The 22640-nt window shown below is 44.5% G+C and overlaps 12 protein-coding genes across 12 annotated transcripts in view; 3 read left to right on the forward strand and 9 right to left on the reverse strand.

Annotated features, from left to right (window-relative positions):
* VTP01DRAFT_6063 (uncharacterized protein) overlaps positions 1–552 on the reverse strand; it is a gene marked incomplete at both ends in the record, with an annotated part of 976 nt that extends 424 nt beyond the window's left edge. The window contains 2 exons of the mRNA XM_069384923.1: positions 52–207; positions 289–552. Coding sequence (XP_069234763.1) covers positions 52–207; positions 289–552 — 420 coding nt within the window. The remainder of the gene's footprint in view (positions 1–51; positions 208–288) is intronic.
* Positions 553–970: 418 nt separating this feature from the next.
* On the reverse strand, positions 971–1234 carry VTP01DRAFT_6064 (uncharacterized protein; the record flags this gene model as incomplete). The annotated part of the gene is made up of 1 exon (XM_069384924.1): positions 971–1234. The coding sequence occupies one exon, from the start codon at positions 1232–1234 to the stop codon at positions 971–973; it is 264 nt and encodes an 87-aa protein (XP_069234764.1).
* A 67-nt stretch (positions 1235–1301) lies between these two features.
* Positions 1302–4105, forward strand: VTP01DRAFT_6065 (uncharacterized protein; the record flags this gene model as incomplete). The annotated part of the gene is made up of 7 exons (XM_069384925.1): positions 1302–1501; positions 1738–1824; positions 1879–2131; positions 2196–2219; positions 2274–2410; positions 2467–2606; positions 2667–4105. The coding sequence occupies 7 exons, from the start codon at positions 1302–1304 to the stop codon at positions 4103–4105; spliced, it is 2280 nt and encodes a 759-aa protein (XP_069234765.1).
* Positions 4106–4389: 284 nt separating this feature from the next.
* On the reverse strand, positions 4390–5652 carry VTP01DRAFT_6066 (uncharacterized protein; the record flags this gene model as incomplete). The annotated part of the gene is made up of 6 exons (XM_069384926.1): positions 4390–4533; positions 4593–4965; positions 5027–5196; positions 5259–5319; positions 5373–5489; positions 5552–5652. 6 exons carry the CDS (start codon positions 5650–5652, stop codon positions 4390–4392), a joined length of 966 nt encoding a protein of 321 aa, XP_069234766.1.
* A 1965-nt stretch (positions 5653–7617) lies between these two features.
* Positions 7618–7920, forward strand: VTP01DRAFT_6067 (uncharacterized protein; the record flags this gene model as incomplete). Its single annotated transcript, XM_069384927.1, has 1 exon — positions 7618–7920. The coding sequence occupies one exon, from the start codon at positions 7618–7620 to the stop codon at positions 7918–7920; it is 303 nt and encodes a 100-aa protein (XP_069234767.1).
* Positions 7921–8346: 426 nt separating this feature from the next.
* Positions 8347–8804, reverse strand: VTP01DRAFT_6068 (uncharacterized protein; the record flags this gene model as incomplete). Its single annotated transcript, XM_069384928.1, has 2 exons — positions 8347–8547; positions 8721–8804. The coding sequence occupies 2 exons, from the start codon at positions 8802–8804 to the stop codon at positions 8347–8349; spliced, it is 285 nt and encodes a 94-aa protein (XP_069234768.1).
* Positions 8805–10026: 1222 nt separating this feature from the next.
* VTP01DRAFT_6069 (uncharacterized protein) lies at positions 10027–10869 on the reverse strand (the record flags this gene model as incomplete). The annotated part of the gene is made up of 3 exons (XM_069384929.1): positions 10027–10396; positions 10461–10719; positions 10791–10869. 3 exons carry the CDS (start codon positions 10867–10869, stop codon positions 10027–10029), a joined length of 708 nt encoding a protein of 235 aa, XP_069234769.1.
* A 561-nt stretch (positions 10870–11430) lies between these two features.
* VTP01DRAFT_6070 (uncharacterized protein) lies at positions 11431–16370 on the reverse strand (the record flags this gene model as incomplete). The annotated part of the gene is made up of 16 exons (XM_069384931.1): positions 11431–11659; positions 11726–11941; positions 11999–12141; positions 12200–12433; positions 12513–12923; positions 12988–13419; positions 13482–13703; positions 13764–14111; positions 14180–14312; positions 14369–14484; positions 14544–14661; positions 14719–15009; positions 15064–15269; positions 15336–15434; positions 15512–15951; positions 16016–16370. 16 exons carry the CDS (start codon positions 16368–16370, stop codon positions 11431–11433), a joined length of 3993 nt encoding a protein of 1330 aa, XP_069234770.1.
* Positions 16371–16538: 168 nt separating this feature from the next.
* VTP01DRAFT_6071 (uncharacterized protein) lies at positions 16539–17595 on the reverse strand (the record flags this gene model as incomplete). The annotated part of the gene is made up of 6 exons (XM_069384932.1): positions 16539–16571; positions 16647–16774; positions 16836–16928; positions 16987–17205; positions 17272–17317; positions 17371–17595. The coding sequence occupies 6 exons, from the start codon at positions 17593–17595 to the stop codon at positions 16539–16541; spliced, it is 744 nt and encodes a 247-aa protein (XP_069234771.1).
* A 284-nt stretch (positions 17596–17879) lies between these two features.
* Positions 17880–19075, forward strand: VTP01DRAFT_6072 (uncharacterized protein; the record flags this gene model as incomplete). The annotated part of the gene is made up of 3 exons (XM_069384933.1): positions 17880–18030; positions 18103–18407; positions 18467–19075. 3 exons carry the CDS (start codon positions 17880–17882, stop codon positions 19073–19075), a joined length of 1065 nt encoding a protein of 354 aa, XP_069234772.1.
* A 237-nt stretch (positions 19076–19312) lies between these two features.
* Positions 19313–20233, reverse strand: VTP01DRAFT_6073 (uncharacterized protein; the record flags this gene model as incomplete). The annotated part of the gene is made up of 3 exons (XM_069384934.1): positions 19313–19759; positions 19824–19936; positions 19993–20233. The coding sequence occupies 3 exons, from the start codon at positions 20231–20233 to the stop codon at positions 19313–19315; spliced, it is 801 nt and encodes a 266-aa protein (XP_069234773.1).
* A 736-nt stretch (positions 20234–20969) lies between these two features.
* On the reverse strand, positions 20970–22576 carry VTP01DRAFT_6074 (uncharacterized protein; the record flags this gene model as incomplete). The annotated part of the gene is made up of 7 exons (XM_069384935.1): positions 20970–21070; positions 21130–21271; positions 21325–21417; positions 21472–21616; positions 21698–22020; positions 22089–22275; positions 22329–22576. 7 exons carry the CDS (start codon positions 22574–22576, stop codon positions 20970–20972), a joined length of 1239 nt encoding a protein of 412 aa, XP_069234774.1.
* Between the last annotated feature and the right edge of the window lie 64 nt (positions 22577–22640).

The following is a 22640-nucleotide window of genomic DNA, read 5'->3' on the forward strand; positions in this document are numbered from 1 at the left end:
GATATACTTAGAGATATTGTCGGCCTTATGAATAGGAGCATTATCCATTACCAAATAATGGTCCTTCATGTGCTCATATTTATCCATCTCATCCATTGTAGCCTTAAGGAAGCTTAGATAATGCCCGAATACGCGGACGACCACCGTTTTCACGCTTCTCAAAAATGCTGTCAGGATCATCTTCATACTTTGATGCCCATCTTTGTGCTGAACGGACATGTATTCCTAACTGCTTTGCAGCAGCTGACGCACTCAAAACCTCACAAACATCAGTTTGAAAAATCTGACCCTATCTTGGTCAGTGTATATGGTGTAAGCACGCTTGGGAGTCCGTTCTCTCATGCGAATGTCTTTGTTCTTTGGCTCGTCGACATGCGTAGCAACAGACTCATGGTTGCACTCGCAAGATATACCATGCAAATATTCCGTGTGAGAACTAACGGTTTGAAGAGCGTACACTTCCTCTTCAACGACATAGTCCATGGGCTCAAGACAGCCATACTCATCAACAACATGGCCCTGCCCATCTTCATAGCGAAATTGGTTGCTCATTTCGATTTTAAAAAATGTATGGATGAAGAAAAACCACAGCGCCTGAGAAGCTGACGTGTTTATATAGGGATGGATTTGCCAAACCTTCTTATGCGACATCTTTTCCTGTGTACGCGACATTTGATTTGTCATCGTGCGCAAAGATTTCTGGGCAAATACGATTTCTGTTTTTGTTAATCAACGACTTCAAAATTGGCGGGGTGCGACTTTGATTTTGGAAAAGAGTGTAAATAAGGATAAAAAAGCTATCAAGAACTTTTTACATGAAATTTGCTCATCGATAGCAATGGTTCTTACCACCTGATCACTTGCATACTTTCAAATTGAAAGCTTACGAGCTCCGTGAGTCGATTCGCTTTCCCTTCGCTGAAAGGAAGCAGGACATGAATGTTGCTGTTAGAAATTGAAGCTCATAGCTTCAGATGTCACGCGGAACCTCTGAAACCAAGTTAGTTTCTGCTCTCAAGTTGCCTCGCAAGCTGGTCCTACCGTGAGGTGGCTTTGCGACAGCCTGCGTTCGAATTACTGCAATGGTTGTTTCTTGACTCAGTTGGTATGTAAACGCGTTGATTACCACTTTATAAGTCTTGTCTTGACTGTTTTCTTGATAATAATGGTAGAATTCTTTCAGGCGTTTTATCAGCAATCTTGTTGCTTGGGACATTGAACCGAATCTATACATTGAGCGGAGTTCACGACGTGAATTTGCTCTCTCTTTTCTTTAATGCATTTGGTGCCCTGCGTCCACAATGTCCCGCCAGTTCATCTCCAAATGCGACGATCTCTTTAGTGCTGCTCTCGTGGACAACCTCTATTTGTGGTTCCGCACTATGAAGCTGGACGTCGACTTTGTGTGGCCCACTGTGGACGAGGATCAAGTCACCGAAATAATCAAGCGACGCGTCGTTCAAGAGAACAAATGCAAGATAGCTGCTGCCGAATTGATAGAGTAAGTGTAAACACGGAACTGGAGATCGTGATTCTGAAAGGTCGGTAAAGTGAAACTTGCATTTGGTTGCGAAGATTTGGTGGCGTAATGCCAGAGCAGTGATCTGCTTGGCAAACACGTCCTGATTCTGGTCGCAACCAGACTGCAGCTTTACGATTTGCAGCAACAAGCCGATGATTTTTTGAATACTATGTCGAATGCCTCTTCGTTAACATATCAACACGTTCCCCTTGCAGAATACCCCCTTTCCGAGGAGTTTACGAAAATGCATCAGAGAATGAGAAGAAGAAGTTTATGGAGCATTTGGTACGATACCTGAAAATGTAGGTATACGAGGCACCTTTTGTTATTTTCTTTGCTAAGGTGCAGTGTATTAGGTATTCCGTTGACGCAGGGTACGAGATCAGGGACACAACAAGATACTCTTCAAATGGGCGCGATGTCGAGGCTTGCCTCGTCGCAACGAAGGATTGGAACAAAGGAGATCAAATCTCGAACTGCCTCGGCTGTTTGCTGCCACTCAGTGTTGAAGAGGACGAAGAGCTGCGTGCCAAAGGCTTGGATTTCAGTATTATGCAGACCACTAGAAAGGGCTCTTGCCTCTTCCTTGGTCCAGCTCGTTTCATGAATGTAGGTATACTAGCTCTAAGGATGCTTTAGCATGGTAAGATTCTAATTGGTAACATATGTATAGCATGATTGCGATGCGAATTGTGAAGTATGCACTTGGAAGTCCCTGTTTTAATATTCATTACTTATTCCATCTTTATAGTTCATGAAAGCCGAAGGTGGCTCGGTCTCATTCAGGGTCCTAAAGGAGATCCAGTCTGGAGAAGAGATTACTGTATTCTACGGCGCTGGCTACTTTGGTATCAATAATTGTGAGTGTATGTGTGTTACTTGCGAAAGGTAAAGCTATTCTGCGATTTAAAATTTCCGCATGCAGCTCATACCATTATGCATAGACGCGGACAAGGCGCTTTCAATCCAAATCCAGAGAATGATATTGGACAGGAGGATACAGACTGGAGACAGACAGGAGGACCAAGAAGGAGTAGAAGAAAGCGAAATATTATTGAGACAAACATTTACGTGGATGTGGATGGCAAGCATAGTAGCCTAGACTTTACATTATAACCACGATCTAACGCCGTTGCTATCATAGCTGAGAACCGGCCCCCAGGCAGAAAGTCTGCCAGCACTGACTGTTCCCTCTCGCAAGCTAATATAGGCAAACGCAAATGGAAGGGCAAGGAGAAAGATAAGGGACAAATCGCAGGTGGATTCCAGTGTGATGCTCCTCTACAGTATCCTTTGAATGCAAATACCTTTTACGGATCTCCGGGTAGCTCGAGTGGATGGCAGCCTTCCTTGCTGGCACATATAGTGCAAGGATCAAACGTTTCGCAACCTCAGAAGCGGAAATTGGACGACAGCAATGCAACTAAATCATCACAAAGAAACAAGAAGCGAAGGAATATGAACGTCCATATCGCTCCTAGGCCACGATCTCCAGATACGTCTACTTACTATAACCAATCTTTTTACTCTGGATATACCTGGTATCACCCAATGCAGGCTGCTATACCTATAATCGGCTATCCAATGTTCCCTAGTGGTTTCAGTTTCATGTTCCCATGGATCCCTGGATTTCTCGGACATCCTTCTCAACATCCTTCTCAACATCCTTCTCAACATCCAACACAGCAGGGAACTGCTTCGAACGATTCACGATCAATTTCTTATGCATCTAATAATACAATCGCTCAGAATACCCAAACTAACTATCCCTACACGAACATAGCACAAAGTAGCAGCACGTCGACAGATTTGCAATCAGCACCTTACGCATTTACTCCTAATGACCAGCATCCTTTTTCTCTACACGGAAATCAGCAATTTACGCAGGATGGCATTCCTCTACGTGAATGGCAAAACCCACAAGCATCCCGTTACTTTATGCAGGGTGGTACACCTCTGAGCAAATGGTCAAATTCCCAAACATGTGAGCAAACGAATATGCAAGAATCAAACCAAGACTGCAATGAGGATGCAGCGACATCTATAAAGCGTAAAGGCCTACCACGACGGAACACTGCGCCTGCCGCAATCCCAAAGGCAAGCGAAGAACGATGGAGAGTTTCCTCGAGAGTTGACGGACGAGTGGTGTTTGGAAACGAGGATGCAAAGCAGGGAGCAACAGCTATCCAAACGATGCCTCCACCATTTGTACAGATTCCGTTATACGATCCGAAATACCAATTCATTGCCAGTCTCGATGGTGGCTACTACAGCCAAGCATCCCAAATACCTCAACAGCATGCCTATGGATACCATGCACAGCAGCAGTTTCCAGCAGCTCCTAACAACGAACCGTCAACTGCGAATGAACAAGATTTAGACGATCTTTTCGATGGGTCAGACTTGTCTTCGATCGGCAGTGTGGAATTCAACTGCATGACTTGCAACCAGTCCTTACCGGAAGATCAGCTGTTTTACTGTGTGCGATGTGCTCGACACCAGAAAATATTTGGACTTGATTGGCCACACAGAAGGGAGAAACGTCAGAGGGGACCTTATAAAAAGCGTGAGCGACGTCGATGATAATAAACAGCATCAGCTCTGTGTATGTAATTTAAGATATCGTAACATTGAATGAAAAAGCAGCAGCTTTTTGTAATAATCTAAAAACTTTACAACAACGATGCAAAAAAGAGGTTAGCTTTGCAAATAAACTTGCTTTAAATGTGATAGAAGAGCTCTTATGCAAAAAGTCAGACGGATGCCATCAATGTAATAGATGCGTGGACAGGATCAAGAAGAAAAGATATATTGCTTGAAGCTCATAATTAAATTGCTTGATAATGATGCTTCTATATGTCTAATGTCTAATTCGTGCTCTTTGTTTCCGGAGACACAGAAATGATATCGCGCACGCGTTTCTGATAGATTTCTCCGAATCCTATGTGATCGAGGTACTTGCTCACTGATCCGTAGGTCTGTTCGATGTATCGCAGCAGATCACGCATATTCTACAAGGGAAAGATAAGTTTCACTCTATCCACCTAGTCGTATATTTGTAGGACGATACCTGTGGAGGAGCGTCAGCAAATTCTTCAGAAAGGCCTGCTTCCTTGAGCTCTTGCAGCATCTTTTCTCGGATGGGTGCCAGTCCCTTTTGCGTCTGTGCATAATCTCTCACAATGATTTCAAGCGGAACGCCCGCGATGCTCAGCAACAGGCAAGAAACCAACCCAGTTCGATCTTTGCCCTGGGTGCAATGGATATGTACAGGATAATTCTTTTCGTCTACAAATATCATCATGGCTTGAAAAATCTCATTTTGGCAGTGGTCTATGAATCTTTTGTACATGTTGGCAACGCCCATCGGTGTCAGTACTCTCTCGCCAACGAGCATGGCGGCTCTTCGCCGCTGACAGAATATCATGAGCAGGATGATCATTCTGCAATAATAGGAAAACGGGGTTATTATGCAAATATCTTGTTGATTGAGCGCTTACTTACATTTTTACAGATAGCGAGCATGATGTGAAAATACAATTCCGTTGGAAATTCCGGCCCGCAAAGTCTATCCGATATTTCTTTCGAACGAGCGACGCGTTACCGGATGTATCTTTCGTGGCTTCTGCTTCCTGCTCATGTTTATCAAGTGAAAGCACATCGAGTGGTTTGACCTGTTTATCTCGGCATTAGATATATGTATATCCATGCGTATATCATATTCTCCTAATCATACATTTTCAAGTGCTGTGGTGGGAAAGCTCTTGTCAATAGGAAGATCGCATCGTCCTTCGTAGCTGCGTTCCCATTAGTGAAATACAAGACGCATAATTTCTTCTAAGGGGGTCACCTTGTTCGTAGGTCGAGAATGGTGTGAATGTTGTGATCCTTGATAAACTTGTCAACGTCCTCGCTGCTGAGATTGTCTAGCGTTGCAGACCGGAAGAGCAGACCTGTCTTGACATAGCTTTGTAGCGAGTTCTTGTCATTTTGACATTCTTGTACGGTTCAGCTTTTGTCAAAGCCTACCTTTTGCCAGTAGACAGGTCTATTGTTGAAATGCCAAGGTCCCTGAAATTCAACAAGCCCTTGTGCTGGAGATAAGAGCTGACACGTTGCTCCTGGGACATTGGAGTGAAGGTAAGCGAAAGGGTCAGTTACTGTACAATAAAAGCAACGTCATGCTGACTTTTGTAACAGCGGGTTTTGCTGGCGGAGCAAAAATGCACTGATCATGCAGGGTACGGATATTCATGGTTTAAACCCCGTTTCCTTTCTTTTTACAACACAATCGTATGAAAGCGTCAGTCATCACAGCATTGTTCTCGATCCCAACTCTTTGAGATGATCGTGGTTAATACAGTTTGATTGATCTATGCCGACGCAACTTTCGATGCATGGAATTTGTCTAGTTGACATTGGGAGCGAAAAGCTCCTTGGTCCACAGCAACTAGTAGTCTGACATGTGGAGATGTTTCTATGATTTATGAGATATTGGGACGCTCGAAATGCATTCGGGATAACCTACGGCCCCCGCTTACATTTGGCTGAAATTGAACACTCAGGACATATTAAATAATATTTCATTCTGGTTATTACCTGATTATTCTTTTTTCTTAAATGCAACTTGTGTGGGTATGTACGTTGAGAGAAGCATATCCCGGTAAAAGGCAAATGGTTTGGTATCGTAGATTATGTCCTGTCCAGACATGGCTATCCTCTTGCCAGAAGTGCCATACAACCCAACAATTCACACCGGCTGCGAGAGATAGCGTCTGTTTATAAGATCCAAAAAGCATGCCTTGATAAAGAACTGATGGTTAGTAAAAAAAAAAAGAAGGGAACAACGTGTGATGGAACAGCGTATTGCACCAAATCAGCAAAGAAAGTGAATTCCATAAACTTCCTGCTTATGCCAGGCTGCAAATATGCGGACCAGTGACTTTTATGTCAAGAATTTCTCTGGGGGAAGATGGAAGGTCCAATCTAACCACATCAGTCAAGAGCATGCGTCCATGCGGCTTTTCCGTCCAAAGCCTACACACGTAGTCTCTCTACTTTTCTTATCGTCTGATTCAGTAGATAATATTACAGCTCAGCAACTCCTCTTCACCAGGGAAAAGAAAGTCTTGCTCGATTTACGAAAGCATAACGATCCAACACTCTAGTTACACTGTAACGCACAGCAAAGAAGAAACTGGAAGTGGAATGCCTCGGGCTTAGGGTGCAACAACACTGGATGTGTTACTGGCGGAGCAAGTCCAAAAGATATATAGACCAAATCAGTGTCTCTTGAAGCTTGTGTAACCTAAACGGACTTGGCCTGAATGCTCATTATACATATTTTCAAACATGTTCCACACAGTATCCTCGCAGTGGTATATGGTCCCTGAGTCCTGTGTAATCACATAACGAGTATCGAACAAACATGTTTCATACTCATTTATCCTGAAACATTGTATCCATGGAAAGCAATGAATGTATCAAAATGAATCTTGTTGACATCTCACTATCAAACATCATGCTGGGAAATGTGTTCATCTCCAATGAACATTACCTTATTAGGATTTTGGCGGGATCTACATTCCCATTGTTCGGCAACGATAGTTCTGCATGAACGCCGCTGATACGATGCTTAAATCAACATCGAGGTGCAAGCAATCGTCTTTGAGAAATACAAGTTAGAGAGCGTGAAAAGTATTCAAATCTTTTGGGTGAGAAATAAGCGTTTTGCGCGATTATCAGACGACGTCAGACTAGTTAGGAGCAGTGTCATATATGCACGATTACACAAACTTGACATGCACCCCTTGGGAAATGACAGAAACCGGGCACGATACATGTTTACTACTGTAGATGGCAGCGAAGAGACAAAGAGCTTGAAGAGTGCAAGATAAAGAAGGCGGAATTTTTGCTCGCAACGCGACAATCGACAATATTCTGGGACAAACCGTGTCTTGTTCAGCTTGCCCCTCTTTCACCCAGTCAAAATGCCAGTTGCATTCACCCAGGTAACAAAAGTGAATTTCAGTCACGAATGACTAGGTCCCACAGGGGTGGGTTCTGGTCTCAATGCACATTTCGAATTGTACTCAATGGTTGGTCTGGTTCTTCTGGATAACCTGTGGCAAGTCTGGTACAGTCATAAGTTCGAGCTTGGCTCCTCTCCTCTCCTCTGTCCCTGGTTTCTGTCTTTGTGCCTGTTCCTGCTTTTCAAGTTCTTTCTCATGTGCTCTCTCTGTGTCCAACTGCTCTCTCAAGGGCAGCAAGCTCTGGCGTTTGCGCGTTTGCAACGGTACGTCAAAGCTACAAACAGAAGCAGCACTGGACCGGCTGCGTTTGTTGCTGCCCTGTATCCTTATTCTCGCGTAGACGCATCGCTGGCTCATTCCTGGTAGTGGCTCCTTTTGCGGTCTTCTCTTCCGCAGCGTTAAGGTCTCGGGTACGAGGTAAACTAGTTAAAAGCAACGTTGACACCGTTTTTAGCTTGTTATACGCTGATTGCAAGTCTTGGTTGGTCCTTCCTTCGTGGTTTCCTTCCTTTTGCCAACCGGCACGGTCTTCGGTATGAAATATACAGGGTTTTTACAAGACAACGTTGATGCCGCTCGCGATCTTTTACTGTAGTAGGTGTTTCGATGGTCTCTTTCTACGGTGTTGTCTTTTCTGCTCGTCTATTGTCTATAGTCAGTGTCTCTTAGGTATGAAACATACAACTCTTGTAAAACAGGCAAGTTGTTAACGCTTGTGATTCCTAATTCAGCAGGTACATCTTGGGGTTACTTAGTCTCGTGTTTCAGCTGTGAGCAAGTAGGGATCAAGAATCAAGGCACAAAATATGTCAAGCCAGCTTTTTCCTCCAAGGACGTTTTCAGGGTCGGCATAACTTTTGCTTCAGAAGTGTGTTGACACCTGTCATGCAAGGTGTAGCTGCCTTGAACTGGCAGTTGTAGGTCTGATCGCCCCAGGACACCGCAAAACGCAAATGAATCTGGTGTCCCTGCGCCTCTGCCCAGGGTCGCGTCCTACGATCTCCGGAATACCACGTTATGGAACAACCTCTTTCCTAACTCATCAACACGAGGCTGGCCCGGTACATCCACAATTTTGACCAACGTACACACATCCACATCAAGACAGGTTTCATGCACGCACACGATTTTGGATACATACAGCATTACATCTACACATCACCTACATCTGCATTCAACAGTTTTGACATGCACGACACCAACTTTGGATACGATACGATTCTACACCTTGTGGCGATTTTGAACAACATTGAAAACTATGCTCCATCTTTTGTTATTAAAAAGGTACAAAAGAAGACAAAAAAGGGCATTCACGATTTTGTCATTCATTCGCATTCATACAACACCATCATATCTGCATTCGACATTTTTAACGACTACATCATTGCATTCATCACAAAAAACAAAACAAAAAAAGCAAAAAGAGTAGAAATAATAGAAAATAAAAAAGAAAAAGTAAAAGAAAATGATCTCCTCTAATGCAAACCATGCACGTGGGACTTCCACTGGTTCCATGATCGGCTACGGCAAGACGTAGAAGACCTCGGTGAAGTCTGAAATACGCGTGTCCTACTGGCGATCGGCCACCCGGCTGTCGGTTCGGGCGGTTACACCATGCATGACAGGTGTGACAGGTAGTACAGGCAACGCACTTCTGGAGCAAAGTTATGTCAATCCTGAATTCCTCGACGGGGTTTGCCTAATATATCGGTAACAAAGATAGTATCAACCACTACCACTACTACTACCCGCTCAGTGACTGATCAATTTGTTAGTTTGGAGTAAGGCGGTCTCCTGACTTCAAGACCGCCTCGCTCCCAAAGCTGGAAAGACTCAACGGCCTCCGGGCTGTTGGGCACCTCCACAGAAAGTTGGCTTTTGGCGGTTGTCGTGGCCAGCTTCGACACATCTTCAAGGTCAAGTCATTGGCTGTATCTTTCTGTGGAAGGTGGGGACCGGCGAGTGCCGCCTCCTCGTGGTGGTCCCTGGATATATCGTTGGCTACATATATTTTCATGCCAACGTGAACTAAACGGCAATTCTACCTATCTAAAGCTTGAGAGTAGATCAAGGAATAAAACTTTGATATGGATGTAATAATGAATATTCTGTCTTTTGCTTTCATATGCTCTACTCACTGGTGCACGCTTCTTTTATGCTTGCGTAGCTTAGAGGGACCCTCCTGCTTCTTGCAAACTGCCGACAATATCTAATCGTGGTTATAAGCTACCAATAACTTGGTCAGGCAGTGTAAGCATCCGAAATACTATATACAAGTATACAGCTCACTGTTTCACTCAACGTCTAGATACAAAGTCAGCGATTTTAAAACGATAAATTATTTAAATGGATGAGGACATGCTCTTTACATATGCTTCTAATATATATATATATATATGTTGAATACCGCAAGATCTCTGTTTTAGCAAAGAAGAAGAAAGGGGTGAAAGGGGGTAGGAAATACATTAAAGTTTACATGCCGTGTTTCTTGACGCCAAACCATACGGCGGTGGCACCAATGACAAGACCCATGAGTGCAGGCAACAAGGTAGTCTGGGTAGCGCCCATGTTCTGGGCAGCAGCGGCAGAAACGGCAGGTTGTTTGGGGTTGCAGTAGTACTTTGCAAAGTAATCGTTCTGGATCCACAGAAGCTTGTTGAATGCAGCCAAGGCAGCGCCTTCGGTCTCCTTGTCAAGGTTAAGCGAAAGAATACCGCCTACAAGAGTGGTTTCGACAAAACCAAGGAGGGCTGAAATGTGGATGTATTCAACGTTGATCTTGCTCTTCTTTTCTGGCGTATCAGTGTGAATTTTGGCGGCCCAATCGAGGTAGCGAAGCATCCTGAGGTTTTGATAAGCTATCAGTAAACATTCGCTTGCAGCATGATAGATAATCTCTTTCTCACCTCTCATCGTAAGGACCGCTTAGGAGCTTGTTCAAGTACTTTGTCAAAAAGTGCTTGCGGAAATGGATCTGAGGGTGATCCACGGTAAAGTGCTCCAAGTTAGTTGGAAGCTCTCCTTCGTAGCCTTCGTTCTTTGGCATAAAGTGCTTCTTGGTGATATCAAAGGTGAACAATTTGTTGTAGACTGCGTCGACAACGACGGGAACCAACGGACGGATCTTGTCAGCGATCTTTTCGATAGCCTTGATATCAGCTTCGCCTATTATTATTGGGAAAATAATTAAGTCAGCAAAGGGAAGATGCCAAGTACGCGACTGCAGGCTAATTTACCAAAGTCCATAAACTTTGCTACGTATTCAAAGCGGTAAGCACTGTCAGTGTAGAGTTGATCACGATCAATGTGCTGCATGATAGACAGACAGAGAGAGAGAGAAAGAGTTGGGGGTTGTGGAGAAGAAAAGAAAAAGTGAAGAATATTCTGCAACCCTGACCTGATTTTTATACACTTTACAAATTCAAGTGGCGACAAAAACTTGCTCGTTGCAGGTCCCAAAAAGTCAACAAACAAACTGTCTCCGAACCTGTCTCGAACGACGGATTTCGGGTGAACCCGCGTTTGTTTGTTGCGAAAGCCAATCATATTTTTTTTTTTCTACGTCGATTTTCTCTTTTTACGGATATACATTTGGAAAGCCCAAAGCTAAGGAAAGGAGACCACAATGGGCAACTGCAGGTTCAAAAGACAGATTCAGCAGTGGGGAACAACCAAAAGCGGGCTCATGTTGGTCTTAGAGGCAGCAATTGTATTCTATTAGGAGCTGTGGTAAATGGTCATCCAAGAAGGACTTTGTTGATCGCAATGCGGATAAATGTTTTAAGTTTTTACAGATAGAAATAAGAAAAAGGAATATAGAAAAAAGCAGATAGAGAATGTAAACAAGTTATATCAGGATTAATAATAGTTGTCGATTTATCCTCGAGGCTTCTGGATAGTCGTATCGTACGCTCGAATGATCTTGTTTTGATCGCTGTCGTTCTGTGAAAACGCGTAGCCGCGGTTTCGTTTGAGACGCTGAATCCTCCGGACTTTGTTGACAGCTTGACGGAATCTGTCCATTCTCGGGCGGTAATCGGGTAGGTTGTATTTTTGGATCTCTTGCACAAAGTGATATGGCAACGGTCTGTACATGCGTTTGATACTGTTGCAAACAGTCCGTTAATTCTGTTGCTGCTTCTTGGGAAAGATAATACCCAGTTATACTTACTATTTCCACAAAAAGTCGCGCAGGTTGCAGATCAATGGTATTAAAATGATGAATAGCCAAAAGTTGACGTTGCCCCAGAGCATGGGAACAATTCCATTGTATTCTGGGAATACGCCACTGGAGATGGCAGGACCAATGTACGCAACAACCGGCAAGAAAATGTACCACGCCACCATTGATCCGACAATCGCGATAACTGTGTATTTGGTCCATATGCTGCAGACAATTGGAAGTCAGTTTGGGCCACGGAATGTGTCACACGGGTATACTTACTCTGTGATCAAGGCCGCTTTCCAGAGAATACAGCCCAAGACAGCTGTAAACACCCCTGTTCCGGCCCACCACTGCCCACCAACCATGCCGTTGGCAAACACACCATCGTTGCTGAATGCACCGACTCCTAAGAAAAAGAGTAGCTGCGCAGAACATCAATTATGTGTTCTATGCCAACATATTGTGCTTTCGGAGACATACCAGAGAGTGATAGACGGCGTTGACGAACCAACCCCAGAATCTGCGTTGATTAAAAAACTCATTATTTTGGCCGAGCATGTACATTTGCGGATATTTGTCCAACAGTCGCGCAGACACGTATTGATCGAATATACCGATCACAAGAGGCGGTAGGAACGTGAAAATGACGTTGAAACACGACATCGTCCATGATTCATAAAACGTTGTACCGGAGAACCCGTTATAGAAAGCATACTGTCCACGCACGCAGTACACAATTAGCTTTTCCAAACATTACGCCATTTCAAAATTATTCCCTTCTTGGCAAACTTACCCAGAACTGCGTGAGGTACAGTGCGATGTTCTTGTAAAAGTAGTAAAAAATCATTTTGCTGAGGCGTTGGTACGCCCATGAACCGTGTACAAGCAGAAGTTTCTTCAAGAATCTGAACTGTGCAATGGCAAAATCGGCACTGCGCGCAGCTTGCAGACCTTCCACACCGCTGATACCGACGCCTACGTGCGCCGCCTGAATCATGGATACGTCGTTTGCACCGTCGCCGATAGCAAGTAGGATCGATTTGTCATACTTCTTGACAAGCTTCACAACAAGCGCCTTTTGCAGAGGGGACACTCGGCAACAGATGACTGCTTTGCACATGACAGAAAGCTCAAACATAACCTTTTCAATATCCTTTTCCAGGGCAAAGGTCAAAGCACGGCCGTCTATAACCAGGGCGAGCGGCTAAAATACAGATCAGAGACGTGTCCCCTTCGTGTATTTCATCGTTTCCTTCCTTGGAGCTTACCTCTAATTCATCACCTCGATTTAGCACATCGTTGATTTCCTTGAGTTTTTTCTCCAAAAAGTTCTTTGTGTCCCAATGGTTGTCTTCGTTACACACGATCAAACTCATTTCTTCATTTAGTAGTTTGCAAGAATATCCAATGTTGATGGCCGTTTCTTGTCGATCACCGGTCAGTACCCAGACCTTAATACCAGCTTCTTGGAGGGAGTAAATGGTGTCTGGTACGCCATCTTGAAGTTTGTCTTCGATAGCAGTTGCACCAAGCAAGAACAGATTTTGTTCAATCATCTCGGCAGCTTTATCAAGTTCTTCGGCACGGTTGACCAATGTGGTCGAGGCTTTGTCATAGATTTGAGACCATCGGGCATATTCATCCTCTGGAATTTCTCTCATTGCAATGCATAGTGTTCGCAAACCTTCTGAAGCGAATTCCTAAATAGCGATCTAGATCAGCATCGAAATGATCGCTTGAAGTTCTAGACAATAGACTTTACCTCCAAATGGATTAACGTTGGCTCAACAAATGGGTTGTTTTCTGCCAGACGTTCTAGAATAACGGTATCTGCGCCTTTGCAGTAAAGCTTGATCTTTCCATCAGGCCCACGGACAACGGCTGACATACGTTTACGCGAAGAATTGAACTCGCAAATATTCAAAACTTGGAATTCCATATCGTGACCACGGACTGTGCAGGTTATAGAGTGCGGTCGTCGAGTCTAATCATGTTACAACATTAGCGCTAAATTCAGGATTATATTGTGTTTTAAGCTTCTTACATGGAAACGATAACCAAGCTGACTAGCTCCTTTAACAAGAGCACCTTCATCAGGGGACGATGCCTGGTAAACAATCTCGTCTGTATCTCCCGCTCTTTCCGGAATAACAGTGTGGCAGCATGCAAGCAAAATCAAAAATTCGTTAATGACATTCGCCGTCGGATGGGTCTTTAAATGCTCCTCTAATTGGTTGAAGGTATACTGCAAAGTCGGGTCATCGGAGCCATCTCTCGCTTGTCTATCAGAATCCACCTTGTCGGCATAAGACAATCCAGCAATAGAACACTGCCGGAACTGCATTTCATTGCACGTCAAAGTACCAGTCTTATCGGAAAAGACAAACTTGACCTAAATTGATAAAATATTCAGAATTCCCCAGAAAATTGTATGATTTCTTTGCTAATAGTCTCTCTTACCTGCCCCAGTTCTTCGATAAGACTGCTGCTTCGCGCAACGGCGGGAGTGTCCGTTTTCTCGTAATACATATCCAAGTCAGCTTCTATCAGCAAGGATTGAATGAATTTTACAATCTCCATTGTAACCATCAGACTACAAAGTGTTAGTCAAGACCTTAAAACCAATTATAGTTGTATATTCTGAAATACCTGATAGGGATGAAACTGTTGAATAGAATCAAAAAAGTCAAAATGTCATATCCAAACTCGGCAGCGCGGTTGGTATTCTCAATAGGAAGGTACGATAATTGGGATCCTTTAGAGAGCTACAATGGCAGAATTAAATGCTCTGTGCTTTCCTCATGTTTGGTAACTTGATACCTACCGCGAATCCAAGACCACCGATAGAGCAAGCAATGCTCATGACGACCAAAATAGAGAACAGATACAAAATATTTCGGTTGGTAATGTGGGTAACATTTGACATTTTGGATGGCTTTTTGCTACATATATTTAATCAGCACCTGTTCCCAACAGTGTGGTGTCCCAGTATAATGTACCTCGAGTTTAGCATGAGTTTGCTTTCGTGACCGGTAAAGACCACAATGCCGTAGATCCAGGATGTGTTTCTCAGTTGGGCACCTCGAAGAAGCAGCTGCGTAGGATCTAGGGCAAACTCTCTGGATTTTCCGACTTGGTCCATCGATGATATGGACAAGACACCATCAAAATTATAAAGTCGATTGTTTGGCTGCTCGCATTTAATAACGCCTTGCAGTCTACTCATCTCGACTGGGTCCAGTATCTTGCTTGTTTGCGACAATGCCTGCTTAATTTTGAGATTGACTTCGCTGCTCACGCGTTAGCATAATATGCATATATGTTTGTAGGATTGCAATACATACCCATCCAAGTTACTTGTCTCCACATAGCAGAGACCTTCAGGCTCAGAGCTGCTGATAAGCACCAGATCTGCCGGGAAATTCTCTCCGCTTTCGATACGCAAGACATCACCGACTTTAACATCCCTCCAAGCTTGCTCCACGAATTCTGTGCCCAAAAGCACTTTACATTTTCTCGCGTTTAACTCTGCATCTGATCGATGCACGCCCTAAAGAGTTCCATTATTTCATAAATCATTGCGATCGACTGAAGGATATGCTTGATCGAAACGTACCCAGTCTTCTACAATCTCCTTGATTGCAGTGATGAAAAGCACGATGCAAAGCGGAACGAGGGTTGTCCAGCGTGACGTAGGTGAAATATCAGGGATTTGCTACCAATAGAATATGAATATACTTGAAAACATGTACCCATTTACATGTACACAATGATTCTCTATATTTCTCTTACCTGAATACCAGAAATAAACAAGAAAAACAAATTGGCGTATTTAGAGAATTCTTCGTACAAAAATCGTGGCAGGAAGGTAATTATCGTATATTTTGCTGTAAATATTCGGTTGTGCAGGAATTTTTGTTCGTCGTTCAAAGTGGTATTATTAACATAAATAATACGTTCGCCGCCTTCGCCGGCTGTACCGGAAGCCGAGCCAGGCCGTCCAAGCATTTCGTTCACGAAATCCTTTACACCATCTAGGCATCCTCGCTGCTTCCGTCGAGTTCTTCCAGGCGATGGAGCACTTGATGGTCGCATGGGTATAGCACCACCAGCAGCAGTGTCGCCAGAAGACACGGACTGGTTGTTCCTAGCTCCAGCAATCGGGCCCTGGTGTGCCAAGAGCCTCAGGTCGTCATCATCGTCAATTGCTGCTGGCTCGTCATATAATGATCCTACATATATAATCAGAAATCTGCCGGTACCTACAGTCTCTTCTCAATGGATGTACCAACTCACCTGTGTCGGTATTAAATGTTTCCATTCGCTTTAACTGTCCTCCGCCCCCTCCAGCAGACGGGCGTGCGCCCATGGGAGTCGATGAGGCTGGTGGAGGCGGCGGATACGTGGTCGCTGCAGGTCGCGCGGGTTGGTTGTGCTGGAGATCTATGAGATCGCTCACGTAGTCGGAGGAGGAGTATCGCTGTGTAGTAGGTCCGGTGTAGGCAGCCTGCGGTGCGCGAGATTGCTGAGGCTCGTTCGACGCTGCAAAAGGATTCAGAGTTGCATCTTCTCCTCCAAAAGCAATATTTCGTCCGTCACTGCGATGCGGATTCTCGCCAGGGTCATCAAATGGATTATTATGTGATGCCATGGCAGGCGGCAAGCAGCCAAGAAGGGAAGAAAAAGAAGCTTGTGCACTCCGAGCTCTTGTGCTCCACTCACGCTGAATCAAGTAACCCTTTTCATTCCCGCCGCCCGCTTGCTGCTGAGCGAGGTAAACTCTAAAAGCTCTCTTTCTCTCACTTTATTGATAACAACCCTACAGAACCAAGCCTCCATCTATCATCAAGACCTTTGCAAGAACCATCGTTACTAAAAATATCCCACAATGCATAAGTAATAATGAGCTTATTAGCTTGTTCACTACCTGACCGTGCATATATTGAGACCGAGCAAGGAACAATGCAGCTTCTGCCACGTCTTCCACTTTACCAAACCTTTGCAGAGATATCTTTTTGAGTAGATTTTCTTTTGTTTCTGGAGACTGTAACATATCTTCAAACAACATTCAGTCAGCAGGGTGACCTAATTTATGGTAATGATTACCGGCACTCACTTGCAGTCATATCCGTCTCTATATAACCCGGTGCTATCGCGTTCACTCGAATCTGTAAAGGTCCTAGCTCTTTTGCTAAAGATTTTGTAAAGCCTGCATAGAGCAACGTAAACATTCCAATGCCCTTTCTTCATTCCTTGGTCTCGCGTACCAATGACACCAGCCTTGGATGCACCATAAACGGTCTGTCCAGCATTTCCATAAATGCCAACTGCGCTGGATACATTGATAATGCAGCCTCCTTTGCGTTTTCGGATCATGTTCCTTGTGACAGCATGGCACATCCACATTGTTCCAAATAAATTGGTGTTCATGACATCCATGAGATCCTGCTCCTTTGTCTGTACAAGCAAGGTATCACGGCAAATTCCTGCCAGCATGAAGAGATTGCATAAATTTTCTGTCGATTTTGTGCCTTTTTAATTTTTCTTCCTACCTGCAGAATTTACAAGGTATTCGATGGACCCTTCCTTTAGAATTTGCTGGTCTGGCGGTTACAACTCGAGAATCAATTTCTGCAATATCCTCTGTTCACCTTCATTGTGTTTGTGATTGCCTCCTTATTGGATACGTCCAAAACGACACCTTTGTGACCGTGTCCGTATCTTTCAACAAAGGCGCGCTCGACCGTTTGTACATGATCAGGATCTCTTCCGACGAGGATTGTTCGTGCTCCATTCCTTGCAAATGCATCAGCGATGGCGTAGCCTATCCCACGTGTGGCGCCTGTCACCAGGGCGGTCTGCTGTGCAAAGATCATTTTTTTCGAGCCAATGCAAAGAGAAATGAAATTCTCCCGCCCTCCACAACAGCTGCTGCTTCTTTTACCTTTTTCCCCGACGACCTTGCATTACTCTTCCTCCTCCTTCGATAAATATAGCATGGCAACAGTCCCTGGAGAGGTATGTCGAATCTCTGTGCAGGTCGTCGTCTGCGTAAGCGGCGATCTGCTATGCAGAGGAGAATGACCTCAATGTTTGTATGCGTGATCATATTTTACCTTTGCCTTTTTGCGATCCCACAAAGAAACGAGCACTAGAGGAGATGCAAAGCGACACTGAAGACGATCTTTCATCATACGTCGATGCACCCACAGTAACTATGGACATGCACATTTCCGAGTCCAACGTCGGCTATCGCATGCTTCAAAAGATGGGATGGAAGGCGGGACAGGGCCTTGGCGCTTCTTCGCAAGGTACACACAGAAAGCATTGTTTTTTACCTGCATCGCCCTTTTCGGGAATGTAACAATAACTTTGGTTTAAAGGCAGAGTGGATCCTATACGAATTGAGTTGAAAGAGGACTCTTTGGGTCTCGGCAAAGCCGAAGAAGACGAATCGTACCATGTATCGACGACCGCCAAGCGAAAAGCCATGGAGAGCGAAAGAATGCTGGAAGAAACGGAAGACGAGCGTGCTAGAAGAAAAATCAAGGTCGAAAAGCAACAGATGATCGCCCAAGAATTAAGCCAAGTAAAGCGAGCATTTTACTGCGAGCTTTGCGACAAGCAGTATCAAAAAGTCAGCGAATACGATCAGCATCTGCAAAGTTACGACCATCATCACAAAAAGGTAATAAGCTTATGCTGACAAAATCTGTGGTCCAATGATACTTAATATGAGAATGATAGCGATTCAAAGATATGAAAGAGAAGGCGAGAAAAAGCGAATTTGCCCAATCTGAAAAGGATAAGAAACGCGAACGAGAAAGGAAACGAGAAGAGCGTGAGTTGAAGCGGATGCAGGAAGCAGCGTTGAAACGAGCGGGAGCCACACAGACATCGATCACCACCACTGCTACGAAAAGCCAAGCAACAGCAAGCACGGCGACCGCGTCAAAAGGTGGGTGGACCAATGTACTGCAGCCGAGCAGCAGCACTAGCAACAGTGGAGGAGGAGGTTGGACTACTGTAACTGCCAGCGAGAGCCATCAAGCAGCAAGCAGCGAGCCTACGCCAGCTCAAAAGGGCGGTTGGTCGACTGCGTCATCCAGCAATGGTGGAGGGGGGTGGGCTCCAGCTGCTACCCCAGCAACAGAAGCAACAAAGAGTGGATGGACTGGCGTAACGACGATAACAACAAGCAAACCGACGCATGTATCAGATCAGAAAGCAGAAGAAGCAAAATCATCAAATACGCAGCCATCAGCTGAAAAACCTGCGTTTGCAAAGATAAGCTTTGGCATGGGGCCAAAGAAGCAAGGAGGAGGAATTCAGTTTGGATTAAAGAAGAAGTTATAACGTTGATATCCCAGCAATGTAAAGCGCATTTTGTAACCAAAAGAGATTTAATGGAAGAAAGACAATTTAGGACTCGCTGTCATTCATTCCACATTTGAGAACATCGTAATGTAATGGCATGCTTTGAGAGCATATAAAATATGACAAAGAAGATGGGTGGGGGGAATTGAGCGTTGGGTTCTTGTTTCCTGGTGTCGTCTCTCTTTCTTTCTCCTTTCCTCTGGCCATCAGGACCTGTCACTGCTCCTGAGTTGCTGCTGCTGCAGGCTGAGATGAAGAAGAAAGACCAGTAAGCAATCGCTGCTGCTTGTTCTTTTCCTTCTCCTGTTCTTCTTTGAGTTTCGCTTGGAACTCTTCACGTGCTCGATCCTGCCATCTATGCTGCTCTGCAATGTCGTGTATCTTGAAACCGAAAATCTTGGGCTCGTAACGTTCGGTCGACTTTGCCGGCATGTAGGATGGATGCACCTGGAAAAGCATATGCGGGAAGGATGTGCCAAAGTAAGCGCCGTCGATCGATGCGTGGCGTGCTGATTTCGGGTTGTAAATATCTTCGCAACGTGGGCAATACAACTTGACAGTCTTGGTCATCGGCACATCAGACAAACCAACCGGCAGCAGTGGCTGCAAGTTGCACAGTACTCGAGGGCAACGTCCAAATTCTGCCTTTTTGTACTTGTCCAGCTATACATTTTTTCCCAACGTGAGCATCACACAGGATTTACGCATACATATCTGACGTCGTTACCATCTTTGCTAGACCGCGAGTAGTAATGACAAAGCGTGCATGAATTAAGCCATACAAGTGGCGTGCCGCCTTTTCGATCTGTTCTCGTACTTTCTCGCTCAAAGAATCCTCGTCTACGTTACTTGTTAAATAAGCTATACATCATGCATTCTCTGTGTACAATACTTACCAAGGTTATCGGTGATCATATCCAATGCTTCAGCGTAGTATTGCTGTACTTCTTGGCTCAAACCGGTCAAATTGAACCGGTCCAAAATGTATTCTTCATCTACTTCGCAAAAATATTCGTTGCCCTTGGTTTCAAGGAACCAGTCAATCCAGTATTTTGCATAATCGCTCTCTGTTCCGCTGCTCATATCATCCACTATACATTTTGCGATGCGGTCAATAACTCCCTTATCTTCTGTCATGATTTTGTATTTACTTTTGGGCTTTTTTACACTCGAGTCCGGCGGTAACTCTACGTTTTGATCAGGTGTCCTATTTAATTATCAAGCATTCTGTCAGTCGAGTCTGATCGTTGTAAAGTTTCGAAACTCGTGGCATCTTGCCAAAAAGTATCGCCGAATACGAAGCAGGCTTCCTTGATCCACGAGCACTGGCGAGGATGGACACTTACCTTTTCACTTTGAGTGGAATCTCTTGAAAGATAACGAGTCAAGCAGCCTCAAGCTCTCTCAAAACCCGTCGGTCCGTGGTGTGATGCGGTTTTACAAATTGCTGTGCAGCGTGACTTTTCCAATGCTCCTCTCAAAACTGCACCGTCTTGACTTGTCCACCCTCTTTCCTTTTCGCTTGCCATGAATATCCCAAAGGGTCAACCAGAAGTAACTGCATTTATATTAACACCAATGCAAAAACTCATTACTGAGAAATGGTCATACTCGCTCGATAGATGGTCATCTCTATGCAAGCCACACATTACAGTGTTGTAGAGAGACTGAACCATCGTTTTACTGTTACATTTTGATTTTACAGAAACTGGCTGAGAGGTTTTCGCACATATCTTCTTGCTACCTGGCAGCACTGTATACATATGCTCATCTTTTTGCTTCGATTGTTCACAAAAATGGATGTTGGGTTTATGCAAATAGGAATATTTTACGAAGAAAAAGACTTCTAGGCTGAGAAGACATTTTTTTTTGTTTACATGAGGATTTCACTGTGGTATGAGGACTTCAGTTCCTTGTGGGGCAAAACAATGCAGTTACGAACGATGATTTCGTCAGCGACAGTAACTTCCTTGCCTATAACATAGTCGGTTAACAATTGCTGCAACGAAGATAGCGTATGTACATATACTTGCCCAAAATAGTGATACTTTGGCTCTTTACGCCATTGATCATCATCTCGCTGTTGTGATCAGCAGCTGGGCTGCCCTCAACGCGTGCCCAAGCACCAATTTTGCTGTTCCATCCAATCACAGAGTGCAAGATGCAGCTGCCAGCCTAGATAACCAAGTGTCATCATTTTTGCATATTTACATCTTCACTCTACTTACGCCAATTTGAACATTGTCCAGAATGATGGATTCCTTGATACGGACACCTTTACCGATGTTGACGCGGGGGCCGATTGAGACGTTAGGACCGATCTATAAAACGTGTTAATACCGATACTTATTCCCATTGTATACAATGTTAACTACCTTTGCAGTAGGATCAACGTGGGCTGAGGGGTGAATGTAGACAGCACCGATAATCTCGGGACCACCAGGTTGCTGCTGAGCCAGTTTATGTGGGTTTTCTCGAGCATTCTGCTCTAAATAAGCAGCGTTGGCGGGAATGGCCGATCTAAATGAAGATTTTTGATTCCGCATTGCATTTAGCACGGTTTTGCCCTTCCTTTATTTTTCCGCCACAATCACTTCTTACCCAGCCGTCTTAATCTGTCGCCAAAAGTTCTCTGTGACGTAGACGTACAGCTTGCGATTTTCTGAAAGCGGGCGCAAAAGATCCTGCTCAAGTCGCAAACGATCGTCGGAAGGAGTCCATAAATAGTCGTTTTCTTCCATGTTGTCCTTCTTTCTGTCGATCGCCTTCTTCATTTCTCCAAATACAGCCGAATCGAAGAGGTACACACCGCACGATATCAAATCAGAAATAAACGAATCTGGCTTTTCGACATAATGCAGGACTTCGTTTGTTTCTGGCTTTGCGACCAAGCAGCCGTACTTTGTAGCCTGCTCTCTCGGCACCTAATAAATATACTCTTTGATTTAGCGCACTGCCGCTAACGCTGCTGCAGTGTAGATCGTTTGCGTACTTTAGTGCCAAGCATGGTGCATAAACCACGATGCTTCATATGGGCAGAGAGCATCTCGTTGAGAGGGAAGGAGCAAGCAATATCCACGTGCATAACAAAGAACTGTTGGGGGTTGCCGCGCATAATCTCGTCTCGGAAATGGTACAGGCCACCAGCTGTACCGAGTGCTTGGTATTCACGGAGGTATCTTTATTCTCAAAGTCAAGATACGTTTCTCGACTTTTTGTTCCCGACACTTACCGAACATGGAGATTGGGAAACTCGGAAGCAGCGTCATCAATAAAGCGAGCAAAGACATTGTCTTCAAAGAAACCAATGACGAGGACTTCTTTGAGACCCTCTATTTTGGAGAGTGCGGCGAGATGATGCGAGATGATAGGCGCGCCGGCAACCGGGAAGAGAGGTTTGGGGACATCCAACGAAAGAGGTCTAAAACGCGTAGCTCTGGAAGGGCCGCCTACGAGAATGACAGCTTTCAACTGTGACATGATGACAAGAAAAGGAAGGACGCTTCTTTTGCAATGCTCCGCCGATCATTTTGGATAGTAGTTC

The sequence above is a fragment of the Rhizomucor pusillus genome (genome assembly GCF_041956525.1).
Source record: "Rhizomucor pusillus strain CBS 183.67 unplaced genomic scaffold VTP01scaffold_28, whole genome shotgun sequence".
Taxonomy (NCBI): domain Eukaryota; kingdom Fungi; phylum Mucoromycota; class Mucoromycetes; order Mucorales; family Lichtheimiaceae; genus Rhizomucor; species Rhizomucor pusillus.